The following is a 22,390-nucleotide window of genomic DNA, read 5'->3' on the forward strand; positions in this document are numbered from 1 at the left end:
CAGTGAGGTGTTAGATCGGCTGCTACCCCTTTTTCTCTCTGTTTTCTCTCTTTTTTAAATGTATTATATACATATATATACACACATATATAATGTGTATATACGCATGCATATGTGTATACACAAACATGTAAATGTGTATATACATATACACACATATTTATTGTATTATACACACGTTTATTTTTCCCTTTTAGTGGACAACCATGCATCAGTGATGATGAGGAAGTGAAAGAAATAGACCTCCCTGAATTAGAATCAGATTCAGGGTGTCCTCAACCAGTCCCTCCAGAAAATGCATTTATCCGGGTAAGCATCCTGACCTTTACTTTAGGTTTGGAATCCAAAAAAATAGAACTTAGGAAACATGCACTTTCTTTTATTTAGAGTTATTTTTTTCTTAGTTTAATACCTGTTGACTTAAAAAGTAAAAGAGGAATATTTAGAAAGTCTCCATCACTTTTCCCTGTGAATTCCCTGGAGGTGTCCTCATACCTGGTTGCTAGACCAAACTAACACACACACTTTTGTGTGCCTTGGCACTACTAACTCGTGTGGTGGTACATTTATGTGAGTGGAGAATGGTTTGGATGACTTCTGTAGGAATCTGCAACTAAGATCTGACCGTTTATTTCTGAATCTGAGCAAAGTAACCGCCTATCTAAGGCACGTTATCAGAGAAACAAACTAGTCTTGACTGTAACATAGGAGGTGTTGAGTCTGTAATGGCTTCTTAGGTTAAAAACCTATAGAACTCTTAAGCAGTCAGTACAGTTTTAATACCTTTTAATTTTATCATTTTTCATTAAACCACTATATGTTTCTATGATTAAAAACAACTAAATACTTTTTGTTAGACAGTTCTGTGGCTTTAGATATAAACTTTCAGGAGATAGATAATATTTAAAATTGATCACAGGAGGCATGTGCCCTAATCAATTTTACCTTTTTTAAAAAAATTTTACCTTTCTTAAACCCAGTAAGGCCTTTAATCTGTTTCCAACTGTATCATATTTATGATCAAAAATCAATACCCTCAATTCTCCAGGGCCAGCAAATAAATATCCATGGAGCATAGTCTGGGCTAATGTATCTTCCCTGTTCATTCATCTTCTGTTCATGTATAAGGTACCAGGCCTAAAGTTGTGAGGGGGAGGAAATATTTTGGAGGGGGAGTAATGTCGATTAGTCTTTACTCTAGAACCAGAGATTCTCACACTCCAGATGCACTAGAGGCTAATCTTGAGCAGGGCCCAGAAACTTCCATAACTAACAAGATCCCTGGTAATACCGATGCTGCTAGTTCAGAAGTCACACTTTGGAAACGAATCCTTTAGAATAGGAGTTAACAAATTATGGCCCACAGACCAAATCTGACCTGCCCTCTGTATTCTTTTCTTTTCTTTTTTTAATGAAATTTATTGGAACACAACCACATTCCTTTGTTTACATAATGACCATAGCTGTTTTGTGCAACTGTGACACAAGGTGACAGACACTGCCTGACCTGCAATTGATGATCAAGGCCCTTTATAGAAAAAGTTTTCCAGTCCCTGCCCTACAACAGTATCCTCAGAATTACATTTTATCAGATCCAGATACCTAAATAATTTTTAATCTGTTTGTGCCAGCTGCTTAAATAAAGTATTAAAATGATTGACATTCTAATTTTAAAAACACACAAAGGGTTTAAACAGTGATTCATTCTTCTAATGACTCTTTACAAAATTAGATTATATGTTTCCATTTCCATGAATAAGTTCACTCCTTGTTTTAATTTGTTCTTTATTAAAGGCCTAATTCCTACCTGATGATAGTTTTTGCACAAAAGTAATACAATTTTAACTTTTCCTAATGAGTATCTTCTAGATTCCTAGTAGCAAAATGCTCCTTATATGGAGTCAAACAGAGGCAGGTATGCCTCATTTCAGGCTAGAGCAATCATGTCATTGCACGTGAAGATATCTTTTCAGTGACCAAGACACAAGTCCTACCCCCATTGGCAAGTGACAGTGACTAAGGGTTCTTGTTTAGTTGGTCTAGCAGATATGTCAGACAAAGCTTGATGGTTGCAACATACACTTATACGTTATAGCTTCATAAAAGAAATGGAAGCAGAAGTTTATGACAATAATTTATTTCAGGATGAACGTGCAGGAAAAATGTGCAGCCTTTGAATAAAACATCTAGATCATTAATACTACTCATCATGCCATTTCCCTTGGAAACACAGCCATACCCATAATAACCAAAGATGGAATGCTCTTTTTTGTATTTAGGAAATTAATCATCTTCTAGGAGAAAAGTTGAATCACATGGCCAAGTAATAACAAATGTTGACAATTGAGCTTTCACCTCCCTCAAAATTCCCAACTTCGATTCTCAGAGAATAATTTCCTAGTCAATTCTCTGTACTTGTCTCCCACTAGGTAAGGAAAGAGTTACATTACTGTTACATTACTGTCTTCCTAAGAAGGAGAGTGCTTTGCATTTTTTCAGCAAAGAGTTATTAAGCCCCGTGTAAAGGTTTGTGAGGGGAGACCTGGTAATAGAAGTGCCACTCAAGTGTAGGGGTGGGGATGATAAATGTGATAAACATAAATTAGAGCTTTGTACAAGTTTCCCCCCAAAACTGAAAGAGGATGGTACACCTGATGAAGCTGGGGAAATGAAAGAGATTCTCCACAGAGGAAGTTCTATTTTAGTTGGGTCTTGAGAGAACGGAAGAGAGAAGATGTTGAGGATAGAGGGAACAGCCAGGTAAAGACAGGGAGGCATGAAAGAGAGTATTATGTGCAAAGAATAGCAGATGGCTTTGTTTTGCTAGATGATAGGTTCTATTGGAAGAAATGGCAAGAGGTGAGGATGGGAAAGTGGGTTAAATCTCATATTCCAAGCTAAGAATATAAAACCCATCTTATCTTTAAAATCTTTTAGTGAACCCCAAATGCCAGGAGTTGTACTTTAATTACACATTAACTGGGAAAGTATATGATGATAAATAGGTTATTAGGAACACTTTCAAATGATTTGTAGTCAGTGTGTTACCATAGCATCTGCATATATTTGCTGCGTATGCAGGATACATTTTTTATTCCATTTATAGCCACTACAGGATTCATATATAGTTTTCTTTTTCTTGCAATAGTAAGCCATCTCATATACAGAGGGGAGCAAGTTATTAATTAAAGTAAATATATATATTCTAATCAATTTAAGCAGCAATATAGAAGATGGATTAGAAGAGGGACCGATTAGATAGTTGTCCTGGTAAGAGATAATACATGCTGTAAGCAAAGACAATGATGATGGCAAAAGAAAGGAGAGAATTTTGAGACATATTTAGAAGTAGAAATTGAGCAGACTCTGAGTAGATACAAGAGTGAAGGAATAGAAAGAATCCAGGAGGACCCCGAGGTGTTTGAAGGTATTATTCATAACATTAGTAATGTGCTGATTTCTGTTTTAATTCTAGAATGAAAGGAAACTGTACTCCGTTGGGGAAGAAGTTGAAATCATATGCCTTACTGGTTTCAAACCTGTTGGATACCAGTACTTCAGCTGCTTACCAGACAGAACCTGGAGGCGAGGAGATGTGGAATGCCAACGTGAGAACTGGGCAGGCCTTCCACATGACTCTGCTAGAGAATGGATGTGCCCCAAATAGAGCAAAGTCACACCCTTAGATTAGTACACTTTACTATTTTTTTAGTAACTCTAGTGAAAAGGTTTAGTAAGACAGAAAGTAGGATTCATCTGCTCAAATTAGATTTCAAACTATCTTCATATTAGTTTTCCTGCCCCTGAGTATTAGCAGGACTGTGAGGCATGTGTTTAAGAAGAAATTTGGGAAGTCTGCTAACTGCATCTAACCACAGGCATCTGCCTTGCCCGATGTACAAAGAGATGCAAAATAAGGAGTCCCAGGAAGCTGATACTTACACTCTTTGTGTATCAGAGATGGGATTTTTTTTGTGAAATGCAATTTTCTCCTTGGAGCACATCCACATCCTTTGCTCAAAGAGAGAGGAGGAGTTTGCAGGCTTCCCACATACCCATGCTTCAGGAAAGTCAAAATGCGATTAAACAAGGCTCAGATGGGGACTCCAAAGAGTTATTCTGGAATATCATGACACAGAGTTGAGACCAGTGTCAATTAGAACATCCTGTCTCTGTGTCATCCACAATGTGGTGACTTGCTTTTGGGAAAACTCACTGGGGAGAAGAGTGGAAAAGATTATTTCTTGAAAATCTCCCAAGGATATAATGAAAGGAGTATCTGAAGCCAGTTTCTTAGCAAGTTCTTCAGTTAATGGAACTAAAGACAGTTTCCCATTTTCTAAACTGGGATCCTCAACCCCCAGTCTTTCTCATCAAAAGGCAGCATTAAAGCTGAACCAATGCGGTAAATCATATTAAAATCACTTCTTGGATTGCACAAAATCTGCCTGTATCCATTGAGTATTCTGCTCCACCAAATACATCTGAAATATTTCTCTCTCTGCAGGGACAGAGTGCCTCAAGCCAGTGGTGCAGGAAGTACTGACACTGTCACCATTTCAGACATTATATAAAATTGGTGAATCCATTGAGCTAACCTGCCCCAGAGGCTTTGTTGTTGCTGGGCCATCAAGGTACACATGCAGTGGGGATTCCTGGACACCTCCCATTTCAAGCTCACTCACCTGTGAAAAAGGTGAGTAGCTGCTCAGGATACTGGGGTCTGCTAAGTTGGTGTCCTTTGTGGTTGGTCGTGTAGCATCTACAGAGGAGCTATTTCTTAAGAAGATTCACTGGCGGGCTGGGTTGTATTTTGCCCCGTGTCGATGATGAGGTCAGGCAGCACATAAGTAGCTATTGGTCAAGGGGATATCTTCAAATATTAGACAGTGAGGTCAGTTTTCTTTTCCAATTTAATACTTCACGATTTTGAGGGAGTGCAAGTGCTCTCATATGAAAAAATCAGAATTGATGGTTAACTGAAAATTTAGTTCAAGTGGAGAGCCATAGAAAAGTAGTCCACACTACTTTTTAATTAAACATTTTATTTTAACTTAGAACATAGAAATACACAAATATTCACCAATTTTCTGACATAGGACCAACCTCTTAGTTCCTAAAGGGTCTCCTGATTTGAGTTTCAAGATTTTTCTCAAATAAAACAAATACATAATTCATCATCTATGTTATCCCATATCAGTTTCTCTAAAACAATGGGTTTTTTAACTCCAAGTGGGGCACTTCTTTAAGAAACACCTCTGCTTAAGTCCCATCCCCTGGTTCTGATGTCATTGAGCTGGGAGGGCCCAATATTTTGTGTTTGTATAAAATCTCTCCGAGTTAATCCAGATACAGACAAAGTTGAGAATTATCTCTCTTTTGAAGAGAGGTGAAAGCTTAAAGGCAACTTTTGCAGCAAATTTGACTACAAAATGCTTTTATTTTTCCTTAATCTTTTATAGTAGTCTTATCCACATTAATTCAAAGGAAAATGTTTGCAAACCACTTTCAATTATTCAGCATTTTCAACTTAGTTTTTATAAAAATAACTTTTTTTCCTCCTTTATCAGTTGATATGTTTAATCAACTTACACAATTACAATAGTAACTGGCATAAATAGACTTGGAAACAAACAAAACTGACTCTTGGTAAGTCTATAGCTGGACTGGTAGGGGCAGAAGTGTGAAGCTGTGGAAGAGAGGAGCCTATAAAACTTGCAGTTCAGTGTTGGACAGGCAGCTGGCATGGAGCAGCTGAAAACCCTGGTTAGTCTGGCCTGTTGGTTACTTGGAGGACAGTTAAGGGAGCTTCTGCTAATTCATATCTTCCAAATTTCTCAACATGCTTTTTCAAATAATGTCTCATTTTTAATCAGAGAATTCTTGATGATCTCTCTGAGCTCAGACATGATTAAGCCTATTTTGTCAAGGAAAAACCAAAGGCACAGAGAGGCTAAATTAGACCCAAAGTCAGACAGTTTGGGTCAAACAAGAACTGTGCAGCAGCTCTGATAATTCCTCAAGCTCTCTGCCATCTTGCCTTCTTTATCCTCTTCTGGGCTTTTACCATGTGTGAAGGAAAAGGGGAAACTTAACCTATTACAAAAACCTTAAAACTATTGATAAAGAGACCACATGGAAATTTGTGAGAACTTCAGGTCAGTATTGTAGCTTGGTTTCACTCGACTCCTGATCATATATGTCAGAGGTATGAATGCATTTGGGGACCACAGGGTTTAGAGAGTTAAGATCCTCTGGGCATCTTAGGTAGCATCCTCCTCTTTATAAAAATAACAGCATATGTACACACACACACACACACACACACACACACACACACACACGCAAATGCACACACGTCTCTGTGTTTGGAAAAGAAATTAAAATTATAATCCAAACTGAGAGATAACAAAATGTTCTACATCGAGATAAAGGAAAGAAATATCCCATCTCATATACTTTCTCTCAACAACATTGGCAGGAAGATCAATGAAGGGAGTCACAGAAAAAGAAAGAAAATCATCAATAAAACTGAGCACGCTTTCCTGTCAACGCGGGAGGAGCTGTGTGATAAAGAGACTTCAGGTCATTTGTTGGCCAGGAAGACTTTTAATTCTTTCAATGTGAAAAAGAATTTTGCTTCCTGAAGAAATGAGATGCTGCACACCTCCACTGTTAGTTTTTTCCCTTCCTCTAAGAAATCAACACCTCCAGAAGACCCCCTTGCCCTCAGCACTTAAAAATCGCAATGTTCTCATTTCCGTGTTACTCAAAAACTGTGCAGAGCAGGCAGCATGGGCAGCTGAAGGGCAGCTTGGGCTCCACCTGACGCTTAGTGAGGGAGCAAAGAGTCCTTGCAGGTGAGTCAAATCGGTAGGGAGGAAACAATGCTCTGTGTGCTTGAGAGTTGATGCTCTTTGGAAACAATGTATAGCTTAGGGTCCCTCCTTGACCTAAGCGTGGATTTATTTACAAAAGCCAAAGGCCACACAGAAACCAAAGAAAAACGAGCCCATGTCAATGGAAATCTTAGTATCTGAGACCTTACCATCAGCTATAGGTCTCCATGTTCATGAAAATTCTGAGCCAAATTTCACCAGATGGAATGAGGGTCCTAACAGAGAGTAATAATAGGGAATGGAAATGCATAGTAGCAAAGAAGAAAACCTACCAATTTTCTAAATCTTTATTTTTGCCTCTAACATAAACTTCCTTCCCTACCAAACCTCTTGCCTGATATACCTGCCTACAGCCCTCCTTTGACAATTACTTGCTTACAGAGGCCACTGTGGTTCTGTGGATGCCTGATTAGTCAGATCCAGTCCAGGGACTAGACTGTGTTTCATCCAGGAGGCTCAGGATGTCAGCTCCAGGTTTAATTCAACCAGTCTAAAGCTTCTGTGGATGAGCCTGAACAAAAGCAAAGATAACCAAGATTTCCACTTCCATATAATATATCCAAGTGTTCTTCCTTCTATTTTAATCTCCCTTCCTCTCATACACACTATTCAATTGCTCATCTTAGGTCAAGCATCATTTCCTTATAGATCTTCCTTACATTTCTCAGTTGGATTTTTTTGGTGATATGATCTCCTGGAACTTTATTTTTTCAAAATACCTATCTCTGCCTTTAATTATAAACCCATCACTATGATTGATTAATGTCTGTTTTCCCACTATTAGGGGACTACTGCTGTTTTCATTCTATTTTTTTTCCACATAACATCCTAATATCTAGAATATCATAGGGATAAATAGCCACATTTGGGAGCTGCATTTCTTCATTGATTATTCTTATAAGAAAAATCTGACTTTCAAGCCATTATCCCCCCAAATCCATTCACACCATTGTCATCACTGACATCCATATTGCTAAACAGAATAGACAATATTTTGGTCCTCATCTGCCTTGCCCTCTCAGCAGCATTCAACAGTGTTGACCTTCTTCTGCACATTCGTTCTTTCCCTGGCTTCCAAGACACAGTGCTGTCTGGTTTAGCTTCTACCTCTCTGGCTGCTGCCCTCTATTTTTGGCAGGCTCCTGCCTTTGCATGGACTTTAAATGTAGTTCCTCAAGGCTCAGATCTGTCCCCTCACCTCATGCTACACTCTCCTGCTGGGGAATCTCACCCATACCCATAGCATCAATGATTCCCCCATAGGCTAATAACAAATTTAAATCTTTATCACAGACTTCTCCACTGAGTTTTAGACTTGAATATTCAAATTCCTATGTGTCTATTTTGTTTGGCTGTCTTAAAGAGACTATAAATTCAACATATGCAGAGAGAAATTCTTGAGTCATCACCATAGCTTCCCTACAACTAACATCTTCTAGTATTTTCTATTTCAGTTAAGGTGCCAATATCTATTCTCTCATGCAAACTATAAACCTAAGAATTATACTTGGCAGTTCTCATAACTTACCCACAATATGCAATATCATCCATTTTATGTGCTTAAAATGTCTCAAGTTCATCCACATCTCTCCATTTCTACCTCTAGCACTTCAGTCAAAATTCCCATTCTCTTTCACCCAAACTACTATAATAACCTCATAAATTGTCTATTCTCTTGACCACCATGCCTCTCCAAATTCATTCTCCACAGAGAAACCAAAATTAACTTCTTTTCCAAATCCAGACCTGATTTTGTCACACCACCCCCTGCTAAAACCTATCAAAGACTTGCCACTGCTTATAAAATAAGACAAAAATCCTTTGAAAGCCCTTTATGACCCTACACAGTCTACCACACAGCCATCTCTCTGGCTGTACCTTTTCCATGCCCTTGTTTCCCTGGCTTTCTTACAGTTCCAAGAAAGTCACACATTACCTCTCTTTTGACCATGTTTATGCCTGCTATTGCCTTTGCTTCAAATACACTCCCTTTTCTCTTCCCATTTTACTGTTCATAACCTTCCTGGCTACATCAATTTTCTTGATTATATGCTTTCTCTTCAATAGCACTAATAACAGCAGCAATTCTATGTGTACAGTGTGTTTTTTTGATTAATGTCTGTCTGCTCCACAAGACTAGAAGCTCTGAGAGCATGGGATCTGGGTCAAATTTTTCTCAACCCACTATCCCCAGAACCTATGGCGGTGCTGGGAAATCATAGTCGCTCAATAAATGTTTGAATAACAAATGAGCAAAAATTTCACCAATTCCATTTTCTTTAGTTCTCTGAACTTAGCAGCAGTTCTAGGTTGGAAAACGACAGCTCCTAGAGCTAGAAAGGACCTTTCAGATGGACTATTTCATGACAACATATTTGGAAAAGCCAAAATGAATGCTCTAACTCCAAAAGATAAATGAGAACTTTTCACCACTGCCTTTTCTCCTAAATTCAAACTTATCACTTGAAATCCATGGTGTGCATTGTTCTTATCTTCATTTTCTTTTGTTTCAGATACCTTGGAACTCTTAAAAGGCAATTGTCAACCAGGACAAAAACAGTTGGGATCTGAATGCATTTGCATGTCTCCAGAAGAAGACTGTGGGTAAGAGATACTCTATGGACTCTGTTTAGAAATGGAAAACCAGTCTAGTGTAACCAACTTAATGGAGGAGCTAGGCTTCTTGAACCATGAACACAAAGCATATTAATTCTTCACATAACCGATACTCCCTATGCTCTGTTGAATTCTTCCTTCCCCACTTGGTAGCAAGCTTTCTTAATTGCCTCTCACCCTTGTCCACTAAGTTTGCATGGCTTTTGTTACTAAAACAGTCTCATTCTGCGGGCACGAGCTGCAACTATCAGTGCGGACACCAGAGATGGGCATGAAGCGCTAAGGCTGCTGCTGCACCCACCAAGAATCCTGTGTGCAAGCACAGGTCACTATGCACATCTCCTGTCCTGGGAGCCTGTGCAGCCCGCCACTGCCAGGGTCCCATGATCGAGGGACAACTTCCCCGAGAGAATACAAGGTGTGCCTCAGGCTGGTGCAACATCATGCCAGCCTCTGCCACCACAGGCTCGCCCCTCATTCTGTACCCCCCCGTCGCCCCAGCCTGAGTGAGCCAGAGCACCATAATCAGCCACTCGTTTAACTCCGTCCTGTCTGGGTGAAGAACAGATGCCAGAAGGCAACATACATGAAGAGGTGGGGCCAAATCCAAAGCTGAACCCCAGGAGCTGTGCAAACAAATGAGAGAAAGGGAAATTTCTCCCAGCAGCTTAAGGAGCAGCAGATTAAATCTCCACAATCAACTTGATGTACTCTACATCTATGGAATACCTGAATAGACAAGGAATCATCCCAAAATTGAGGAGGTGGACTTTGGGAACAACTGTAGACTTGGGGATTGCTGTATGTGACTGACTAGTTTCTGATTTTTATGTTTATCCTAGTATAATTTTTAGTGCTTGTTATCATTGGTGGATTTGTTTATTGGTTTGGTTGCTCCCTTTTTTTATTACTTTTTAAATTTTATTAATATTTTTATTTTAAAAACATTTTTATTTTATTTTATTTTTTTCTTTGTTTCCTTTTTTTCTCCCTTTTCTTCTGAGCCATGTGGCTGACAGGGTCTTGCTGCTCCAGCCGGGGGTAAGGCCTGAGCCTCAGAGATGAGAGAGCTGAGTTCAGGACATTGAACCACCAGACACCTCCCGGCACCATGTAATATCAATAGGTGAGAGCTCTCCCAGAGATCTCCGCCTCAGTCCTAAGACCCAGCTCCACCCAACGGCCAGCAAGCTCCAGTGCTGGACACCTCATGCCAAACAACTAGCAAGACAGGAACACAACCCCACCCATTAGCAAAGAGGCTGCCTAAAATCATACTAAGTTCACAGACACCCTAAAACACACTGCTGGAAGCAGCCCTGCCCACCAGAAAGACAAGATCCAGCCTCATCCACCAGAACACAGGCACCAGTCCCCTCCATCAGGAAGCCTACACAACCCACTGAACCAACCTCACCCAATGGTGGCAGATACCAAAAAGAACGGGAACTACAAACCTGCAGCCTGGGAAAAAGAGACCCCAAACACAGTAAGTTAAACAAAATGAGAAGACAGAGAAATATGCAGCAGATGAAGTAGCAAGGTAAAAACCCAGCAGACCAAACAAATGAAGAGGACATAGACAGTATACCTGAAAAAGAATTCAGAGTAATAATAGTAAAGATGATCCAAAATCTTGGAAATATAATGGAGAAAATACAAAACATTTAACAAGGATCTAGAAAAATTAAAGAGCAAACAAGCAATGATGAACAACACAATAAATGAAATTAAAAATACTATAGAAGGAATCAATAGCAGAATAACTGAGGTAGAAGAATGGATAAGTGACCTGGAAGATAAAATAGTGGAAATAACTACCACAGAGCAGAATAAAGAAAAAAAGAATGAAAAGAACTGAAGACAGTCTCAGGGACCTCTGGGACAACATTAAATGCACCAGCATTTGAATTATATGTGTCCCAGAAGAAGAAGAGAAAAAGAAAGGGTCTGAGAAAACATTTGAAGGGATTATAGTTGAAAACTTCCCTAACATGGCAAAGGAAATAAAGTCCAGGAAGCACAGAGAGTCCCATACAGAATAAATCCAAGGAGAAACATGCCAAGACACATATTAACAAACTATCGAAAATTAAATACAAAGAAAAAATAATAAAAGCAGTAAGGGAAAAGCAACAAATAACATACAAGGTATCCCCATAAGGTTAAGAGCTAAATTTTCAGCAGAAATTCTGCAAGCCAGAAGTGGCAGGACATTTTTAAGGGATAAAAGGGAAAAACCTACAACCAAGATTACTCTACCGAGCAAGGATCTCATTCAGATTGGATGGAGAAATTAAAACCTTTACAGACAAGCAAAAGCTAAGATAATTCAGCACCACCAAATCACCTTTACAACAAATGCTAAAGGAACTTCTCTGGGCAGGAGACACAAGAAAAGGAAAAGACCTACAATAACAAACTCCAAACAGTTAGGAAAATGATAATAGGAACATATATATTGATAACTACCTTAAATGTAAATGGATTAAATGATCCAAACAAAAGACATAGACTGGCTGAATGGATAAAAAACAAGACCCATATATATGCTGTCTACAAGAGACCCACTTCACCCCTTGGGACACATACAGACAAAGTGAGGGGATGGAAAGAGATATTACATGCAAATGGAAATCAAAAGAAAGCTGGAGTACCAATTCTCATATTAGACAAAATAGACTTTAAAATGAAGACTATTACAAGAGACAAAGAAGGACACTACATAATGATCAAGGGATCACTCCAAGAAGAAGATATAACAATTGTAAATATTTATGCACTCAACAGAGGAACACCTCAATACATAAGGCAAATGCTAACAGCCATAAAAGGGGAAATAGACAGTAACACAATCATAGTAGGGGATTTTAACATCCCACTTTCACCAATGGACAGATGATCCAAAATGAAAATAAATAAGGAAAAACAAGATTTAAATGACACATTAAACAAAATGGACTTAATTTATATTTATAGGATATTCTTTCCAAACACAATAGAATACACTTTCTTCTCAAGTGCTCATGGAATATTTTCCAAGATAGACCATACCTTGGGTCACAAAACAAGCCATGGTAAATTTAAGAAAATTGAAAACATATCAAGTATCTTTTCCGACCACAATGTTATGAGACTAGATATCAATTACAGGAAAAAAAAAAATCTGTAAAAAATACAAACACATGGAGGCTAAACAATACACTACTAAATAATCAAGAGATCACTGAAGAAATCAAAGAGGAAATCAAAAAATACATAGAAACAAATGACGATGAAAACATGATGATCCAAAACCTACAGGATGCAGCAAAAGCAGTTCTAAGAGGGAAGTTTATAGCAATACAAGCCTACCTCAAGAAACAAGAAACAACTCAAATAAACAACATAACCTTACACCAAAAGCAATTACAGAAAGAAGAACAAAAAAAACAGTTAGCAGAAGGAAAGAAATCATAAAGAATACATCAGAAATAAATGAAATAGACATGAAGGAAACAATAACAAAGATCAATAAAACTAAAAGCTGGTTATTTGAGAAGATAAACAAAAGTGATAAACCATTAGCCAGACTCATCAAGAAAAAAAGGGAGAAAACTCAAGTCAAAAGAATTAGAAATGAAAAAGGAGAGATAACAACTGACACTGCAGAAATACAAAGGATCATGAGAGATTATGACAAGCAGCTATATGCCAATAAAATGGACAACCTGGAAGAAATGGACAAATTCTTAGGAAAGCACAACATCCCAAAACTGAACAAGGAAGAAATAGAAAATATAAACAGACCAATCACAGGCACTGAAACTGAAACTGTGATTAAAAATCTTCCAACAAACAAAAGTCCAGGACCAGATGGCTTCACAGGCAAATTCTATCAAACATTTACAGAAGAGCTAACACTTATCCTTCTCAAACTGGTCCAAAATATAGCAGAGGGACGAACACTCCCAAACTCACTCTACGAGGCCACCATCACCCTGATACCAAAACCAGACAAAGATGTCACAAAATAAGAAAACTACAGGCCAATATCACTGATGAACATACATGCAAAAATCCTCAATGTAATACTAGCAAACAGAATACAGTAGCACATTAAAAGGATCATACCCCATGATCAAGTGGGGTTTATCCCAGGAATGCAAGGATTCTTCAATATACGCAAATCAGTCAATGTGATACACCATATTAACAAAATGAAAGATAAAACAACACGATAATCTCAATAGATGCAGGAAAAGCTTTCGACAAAATTCAACACCCATTTATGACCAAAAAACAAAACCCTCCAGAAAGTAGGCATAGAGGGAACTTACCTCAACATAATAAAGGTCATATATGACAAATCCATAGCCAATATCATTCTCAATCATGAAAAACTGAAACCATTTCCTCTAAGATCAGGAACAAGTCAAGTTTGCCCACTCTCACCACTATTATTCAACATAGTTTTGGAAGTTTTAGCCACAGCAATCAGAGAAGAAAAAGAAATAAAAGGAATCCAAATCGGAAAAGAAGAAGCAAAACTGTCACTATTTGCAGATGAAATGATACTATACTTACAGAATCCTAAAGATGCTACTAGAAAATGACTAGAGCTAATCAATGAATTTGGTAAAGTAGCAGGATACTACTTTAATGCACAGAAATCTTTTGCATTCCTATACACTAATGATGAAAAATCTGAAAGAGAAATTAAGGAAACACTCCCATTTACCATTGCAACAAAAAGAATAAAATACATAGGAATAAACCTACCTAAGGAGACAAAACACCTGTATGCAGAAAACTATAAGACACTGATGAAAGAAATTAAAGATGATACAAACAGATGGAGAGGTTTACCATGTTCCTGGATTGGGAGAATCAACATTGTGAAAATAACTCTACTACCCAAAGCAATCTACAGATTCAATGCAATCACTATCAAACCACCAACGGCATTTTTCACAGAACAAGAATAAAAAATTTCACAATTTGTATGAAAACACAAAAGACCTTGAATAGACAAAGCAAACTTGAGAAAGAAAAATGGAGCTGGAGGAATCAGACTCCCTGACTTCAGATTATACTACAAAGTTACAGTAATCAATACAGTATAGTACTGGCACAAAAACAGAAATATAGATCAATGGAACAGGATAGAAAGCCCAGAGATAAACCCACGCACATATGGTCACCTTATCTTTGGTAAAGGAGGCAAGAATATACAGTGGAGAAAAGACAGCCTCTTCAATAAGCGGTGCTGGGAAAATTGGACAGCTACATGTAAAAGAATGAAATTAGAACACTCCCTAACACCATACACAAAAATAAACTCAAAATGGATTAAAGACCTAAATGTAAGGCCAGACACTGTAAAACTCTTGGAGGAAAACATAGGCAGAACACCCTATGACATAAATCACAGCAAGATGCTTTTTGACCCACCTCCTAGAGAAATGGAAATAAAAACAAAAGTAAACAAATGGGTCCTAATGAAACTTCAAAGCTTTTGCACAGCAAAGGAAACTATAAACAAGATGAAAAGACAACCGTCAGAATGCGAGAAAATATTTGCAAATGAAGCAGCTGACAAAGGATTAATCTCCAGAATTTACAAGGAGCTCAAAAAAACAAACAACCTAATCCAAAAATGGGCAGAAGACCTAAATAGACATTTCTCCAAAGAAGATATACAGATTGCCAACAAGCACATGAAAGGATGCTCAACATCACTGATCATCAGAGAAATGTAAATCAAAACTACAATGAGGCCTTACCTCACACGGGTCAGAATGGTCATCATCAAGAAATTTACAAACAATAAATCCTGGAGAGGGTGTGGAGAAAAGGGAGCCCTCTTGCACTGTTGGTGGGAATATAAATTGATACAGCCTCTATGGAGAACAGTATAGAGGGTCCTAAAACACTAAAATAGAACTACCATATGACCCAGCTATCCCACTACTGAGCATATACCCTGAGAAAACCATAATTCAAAAAGAGTCATGTACCACAATGTTCATTGCAGCTCTCTTTACAATAGCCAGGAAAAGGAAGCAACCTAAGTTTCCATCAACAGATGAATGGATAAAGAAGATGTGGCACATATATACCATGGAATATTACTCAGCCATAAAAAGAAATGAAATTGAGTTTTTTGTAGTGAGGTGGATGGACCTAGAGGCTGTCATACAGAGTGAAGTAAGTCAGAAAGTGAAAGATACCGCATGCTGACACATATATATGGAATAAAAAAAAAAGGTTCTAAAGAATCTAGGGACAGAACAGGAATAAAGACGCAGACGTAGAGAATGTAATTGAGGACACGGGGAGGGGGAAGGGTAAGCTGGGACGAAGTGAGAGAGAGGCATGGACATATATACACTACCAAATGTAAAACAGATAGCTAGTGGGAAGCAGCTGCATAGCCCAAGGAGATCAGCTCTGTGCTCTGTGACCATCTAGAAGGGTGGGATAGGGAGGGTGCGAGGGAGAGGCACGAGAGGGGGTATGGGGGTATACGTATACGTATAGCTGATTCACCCTGTTATACGGCAGAAACTAACACAACATTGTAACGCCATTATACTCCAATAAAGATGTTTAAAAAACAAATAGTCTCATTCTGATGTTAAAGACTCATTCCTGTCCAGTTTAAAATCAAACTCATGTATATCAAAGGCTTTCTCTTCCCCCTAAATATAGGGCAAGTTTGTGCCTCCAAAAGCTTGGAGTAGAGAAAGAGGTGTGAGCATGGACTTCACACACACACACACACACACACACACACACACACACACACACACATCCCTTTGTGAGATTAGTCTTTCATGTGGTGGCAGAGAGCTTGATGAAAAATGATATATCCTTATATGGCTGCCACGACTCTCTGCTGTTATAACTGCCTTTTTTTACATGAACTAACCCTGGCATGTCAAGGGTGCTTATTAATTTAAGGGATGCTTTCAGGGGAATTTAATCCGAAATAACATTAGCTTAAGGTAAAGTTTTGTTTCTCTATCTCACAAAATAAATGCGGGGGAAGGCAGTCTAGGGATGGTCTGGTGATTCTCTCATTTCAGATAGGACTGCTTCTCTTTCCTGCTTTCTGTTCTGCCATTCATTTTTTTAAAATCTAATATTCATAATTTATTTTTTATTGAAGTATAACTGATACTTTACTTATTTATTTATTTTTATCAAAGTACAGTTTTCTTTTCTGACATTCTTAAATTTATTTCATGATCCAAGACTTCCCTGCTGGAGTACAAAGGAAGGAAGACCAGAAATGGACACAGTCTCTCTTTTTAAGGAGAGTTCCTGGGAAAATTATCATGGCGTCCATCTCATTACTCTTCTCTTATTCACGTGGCCCGATGGACCTGCAAGGGAGGCTATGAAATGCAGTTCTTTGGCTAGAAGCAAAAGCGTTTTTGAATAAAATTAGAGTTACATGACTGAGGGAGAGAATGAATAACGGAGTAGGAAGCCAACAGACTGTGCCCAGCTGTGATATTTCACTTTTTTTTACTTTGAAATATATATTTTAAACAATGCAGACTGTTCTAAGGCAATTTTCATCTTTAAAACTGTGTGTCCATAATTGTTACTTTTAAATTTTTCTTCTATTTCTTTGCACCAACTTTTTTTTTTCACTTTTAACACTGATTCGCTCCCACATTCCTCTGAGCTACAAGTGAACAAACACTTGTAGGGACACATTAATTTGTTTGTTTATTTATTTATGAGAACACTACAGGGTCTTTTTCTGTAACATTCCACTGACAGAATTCAACCCAAGGATGGCTCTATCTACCCTCCTCAGTATTAACCACAAGTGGTCCACTTTGTATGAGTTTCTTGCAGCTGGGGTCCCCTCACCCAGCAAATGGCCTTTTAAGGGAGTACTTAAAATGTTCCCATTGTCCATTTAACCCAGAGGAAACTTCTATCCTTATCTTTGCAATACCCAACCATGAGAATACAGACTGTCCTCTGGAACTGTCTGAATTTCAGCTCAGTCTTACCTCTCTAGCCCCTTTCTATACTCCTCAGTCCTCTTTTATATGGCATTGAGGATGAGAGTGACTGACCCCACAGCTTAAGTTCTCAGAAAGTGGCCTTTTGTTCTCAGCTATGGGCTTCAGTTCCTGGAAACAATTTTACATACTGGTGCACTGATTGTTAACTCTAAAGTTGACATTAGAGAAGAAACTCATATTTGGAGTAATCAAGGCGTTCTTGTCCTCTCAGCAAGAGAAGGACTATGGCTAACCTTTTGTTAGCAGGACCCATCCATTTACTTAGATTTAGCAAGTTACCCAGGGATTAATTGACTTAAAAGCTCATGTTCTTAACCACAATACAAATACACTTACAAAGCTATATAATTATATATATATATATATATAAAATTATATATATATAAAATTATATATAAGACTCTTGTATTACAATTAATAAGTGTTAAAAAAGTGTTCAGAGGAGGTACAGGCTACCATCGGCTAGGTCGATCAGGATTAGCTTCAAAATGTAGCCAGGAATTGATCTGGATGCAGATAGGCAGAGAGGAGAGACAATACGACATTGATTGAGTAGGGCTTGGCATGGTAGCAAAGGAACAATAATCTTATTAGTTTAGAAAATTGTCAAATTTTCAGATGATAAAGAGGGATTAAGGAGGATGGAAAAATGATTCTAGAAAGAAAAGTTGATTGGGTCAAAATATGGAAGATTTTGATCATCAGAATTTAATAATTCAGACTTTAATTTGAAGGCAATTGGGAGTAGTACCATGCTTAAAGTGAAATTTTAGAAAGAGGAATCCCAATGCATGCCAGATAAAATGAAAGCCTGAAAGGAGAGAAATTGGGGGAAAGAATAGCTGGGTGGTAAGTTAACATATGAGTTGGCTGCACGCCATCTCTTCTTTTCTAGTCTTCATATATAAATGCTTGCTTTCCTCTCTTGGACAGCCTTTATTCAGAAGATATCTGTGTGCTTGATACTCGCTCCAGTCATCACTTTACTTCAACCGCTTGTAAGTTTTTGGCCGAGAACTGTTTAAACAATCAGCAACTCCATTTTCTACATATTGGTTCATGCCAAGACGGTCCACAACTAGAATGGGGTCTTGAAAGGACAAAACTTTCATCCAGTAGCACAAAGAAAGAATCCTGTGGCTATGACACCTGCTACGATTGGGAAAAATGTTCAGGTAAGCTCCAGCAGTGACCCATACTGCAAAAGCTCTCACTTAACCTTCATCTCAACTAGTATATCTTACTTGCATTTATACATTCTTTCTTTAAAATAACTTTCCTTAATCAAAAATAATTCTTTTCATTGTAAAAAAAATTTATGAATTGATTGAAATAGAAGGGAAAAGTAGAACCCAGCCCATCCACAATTTTGGTGTAAATCTCTCCAATCTTTTTCTGCACATACATAATCAGTCCCACCCTTAGACCCCAGTAAGAAGAACACCCATCCTGATCTATGCTTTAGGTACTCTTCTTCCCCACCCCCAGCTTTGGAGGGCCTTTATCAAAATTGTCTAAGTTTCCTCTGGCAGTTGGAACCAGCTGGGGCCAGCACAGGTACAGTGCCCTGAGCCTAGACATGGACACCAATTACCAGAAGCACCTGCCTCAAATTTTTTGAAGTCCTCTTGCAGTGCCTGGAATCACCCCAGGTTGGCAGGGTTATATAGGCAGGATGTCTTGAGCCCACACATAGACCCTCATGGGCCAAGGCCCTGTTTCTTCCTTGTGGGACATTCTCCTACCCTCTCCTGCTTTTCTCCCCCACCAGGCATGGGGTCAACCAGATGTTCCAAGGAGCTCTGGGACTCCACCTGTAGAGTCATCCCTCACTCACAGCTAGACCTCATTCCCAGAGAGAAGCCTGGTGAGCCACTGGCCAGCAAGGTAGTCTTTCTCCAAATTGCTTGAGATCAGACAGCTAGGATGGTGCTGACACTAATTTGAAGTGACTTTAATCATTTCTATAAAGAGGCACCCCATTAAAAAATGTCCCTGGGGCCTCACACCTCAGAGGTGGCATTGATTATATTACAAGTTTTTTAAAAAATAGGATCATCTACTACATCTTACTTTATATATTGTTGTTTTTCACTAAATATATCATGAAACTATTTCCATGTCATAATATGTTATTTTGCCACACAATTTTCTTTTTTAAATTTAATTTTAATTATTTTTTTATACAGCAGGTTCTTATTAGCAATCCATTTCATACATATTAGTGTATATAAGTCAATCCCAATCTCCAAATTCATCACACCACCACCCCCAACACCGCTTTCCCCCCTTGGTGTACATATGTTTGTTCTCTACATCTGTGTCTCAATTTCTGCCCTGCAAACCAGTTCATCTGTACCATTTTTCTACGTTCCACATATATGCGTTAATATACGACATTTGTTTTTCTCTTTCTGACTTACTTCACTCTGTATGACAGTCTCTAGATTCATCCACATCTCTACAAATGACACAATTTCGTTCCTTTTTATGGCTGAGTAATATTCCATTGTATATATGTACCACTTGTCTTTATTGATTCATCTGTCAATGGGCATTTAGGTTGCTTCCATGACCTGGCTCTTGTAAATAGTGCTGCAATGAACATTGGGGTGCATGTGTCTTTTTGAATTATGGTTTTCTCTGGGTATATGCCCAGTAATGGGATTGCTGGGTCATATGATGATTCTCTTTTTAGTTTTTTAAGGAACCTCCATACTGTTCTCCATAGTGGCTGTATCAATTTACATTCCCACCAACAATGCAAGAGGGTTCCCTTTTCTCCACACCCTCTCCAGCATTTCTTGTTTGTAGATTTTCTGATGATGGTGTGAGGTGTGAGGTGACACCTCATTGTACTTTTGATTTGCATTTGTCTACTAATTAGTGATGCTGAGCAGCTTTTCATGTGCTTATTGGCCATCTGTATGTCTTCTTTGGAGAAATGTCTATTTAGGTCTTCTGCCCATTTTTGGATTGGGTTATTTGTTGTTTGAATATTGAGCTGCATGAGCTCTTTATATATTTTAGAGATTAATCCTTTGTCCATTGATTCGATGGCAAATATTTTCTCCCATTCTAAGGGTTGTCTTTTCATCTTGTTTGTAGTTTGCTTTGCAAAAGCTTTTAAGTTTCATTACGTCCCATTTGCTTATTTTTGTTTTTATTTCCATTACTCTAGGAGGTGGATCAAAAAAGATCATGCTGTGATTTATGTCAAAGAGTGCTCTGCCTATGTTTTCCTCTAAGAGTTTTATACTGTCCGGTCTTACATATAGGTCTCTAATCCATTTCGTGTTTATTTTTGTGTATGGTGATAGGGAGTGTTCTAATTTCATTCTTTTACATGTAGCTCTCCAGTTTTCCCAGCACAATTTATTGAAGAGGCTGTCTTTTCTCCATTGTCTATCCTTTCCTCTTTTTCATAGATTAGTTGATCATAGGTGAGTGGGTTTATCTCTGGGCTTTCTATCCTGTTCCATTGATCTATATTTCTGTTTTTGTGCCAGTAGCATATTGGCTTGGTTACTTTAGCTTTGTAGTATAGTCTGAAGTCAGGGAGTCTGATTCCTCCAGCTCCATTTGTTTCCCTCAAGACTGCTTTGGTTATTCGGGGTCTTTATTGTCTCCATACAAATTTTAAGATTTTTTGTTCTAGTTCTGTAAAAAATGCCATTGGTAATTTGATAGGGATTGCACTGAATCTGTAGATTGCTTTGGGTAGTATAGTCATTTTCATAATATTGATTATTCCAATCCAAGAACATGGTATATCTCTCCATCTGTTTGTATCATCTTTAATTTCTTTCATCAGTGTCTTATAGTTTTCTGCATACAGGTGTTTTGTCTCCCTAGGTAGGTTTATTCCTAGGTATTTTATTCTTTTTGTTGCAATGGTAAATTGGAGTGTTTCCTTAATTTCTCTTTCAGATTTTTCATCATTAGTGTATAGGAATGCAAGAGATTTCTGTGCATTAATTTTGTATCCCGCTACTTTTCCAAATTCATTGATTAGCTCTAGTAGTTTTCTGGTAGCATCTTTATGATTCTCTATGTATAGTATCATGTCATTGGCAAACAGTGACAGTTTATGTCTTTTTTCCAATTTGGATTCATTATATTTCTTTTTATTCTCTGATTGCCGTGGATAGGACTTCCAAAACTATGTTGAATAATAGCGGTGAGAGTGGACATCCTTGTCTTGTTCCTGATTTCAGATGAAATGCTTTCAGTTTTTCACCATTGAGAATAACGTTTGTTGTGGGTTTTTTGTATATATCCTTTAATATGTTGAGGTAGGTTCCCTCTATGCCCACTTTCTGGAGAGTTTTATCATAAATGGGTGTTGAATTTTGTCAAAAGCATTTCCTGCATCTACTGAGATGATCATATGGTTTTTATTCTTCAATTTGTCAATATGGTGTATCACATTGATTGATTTGCATATATTGAAGAATCCTTACACCCCCGGGATAAATCCCACTTGATCATGGTGTATGATCCTTTTAATGTGTTGTTGTATTCTGTTCGCTAGTATTTTGTTGAGGATTTTTGCATCTATATTCATCAGTGATATTGGTCTGTAATTTTCTTTTTTTCTAGTATCCTTGTCTGGTTCTGGTATCAGGGTGATGGTGGCCTCATAGAATGAGTTTGGGAGTGTTCCTTCCTCTGAAACTTTTTGAAAGAGTTTGAGAAGGATGGGTGTTACCTCTTCTCTAAATGTTCGATAGAATTCACCTGTGAAGCCATCTGGTCCTGGACTTTTGTTTGTTGGAAGATTTTTAATCAGAGTTTCAATTTCAGTGCTTGTGATTGGTCTGTTCATATTTTCTATTTCTTCCT

At 38.1% G+C, this 22,390-nt stretch overlaps 1 protein-coding gene across 3 annotated transcripts in view; it reads left to right on the top strand.

Moving 5' to 3' along the window:
- Positions 1-22,390, top strand: part of C6 (complement C6) — a 94,350-nt gene that overhangs the window by 56,930 nt on the left and 15,030 nt on the right. For all 3 annotated transcript variants that reach the window (XM_033421203.2, XM_033421204.2, XM_004265963.3), the window contains 5 exons: positions 198-309; positions 3,476-3,608; positions 4,508-4,696; positions 9,413-9,503; positions 18,479-18,720. In XM_033421203.2, the coding sequence (XP_033277094.1) occupies positions 198-309; positions 3,476-3,608; positions 4,508-4,696; positions 9,413-9,503; positions 18,479-18,720 (767 nt within the window). The remainder of the gene's footprint in view (positions 1-197; positions 310-3,475; positions 3,609-4,507; positions 4,697-9,412; positions 9,504-18,478; positions 18,721-22,390) is intronic.

Source organism: Orcinus orca, chromosome 3, assembly GCF_937001465.1.
Source record: "Orcinus orca chromosome 3, mOrcOrc1.1, whole genome shotgun sequence".
NCBI lineage: Eukaryota > Metazoa > Chordata > Mammalia > Artiodactyla > Delphinidae > Orcinus > Orcinus orca.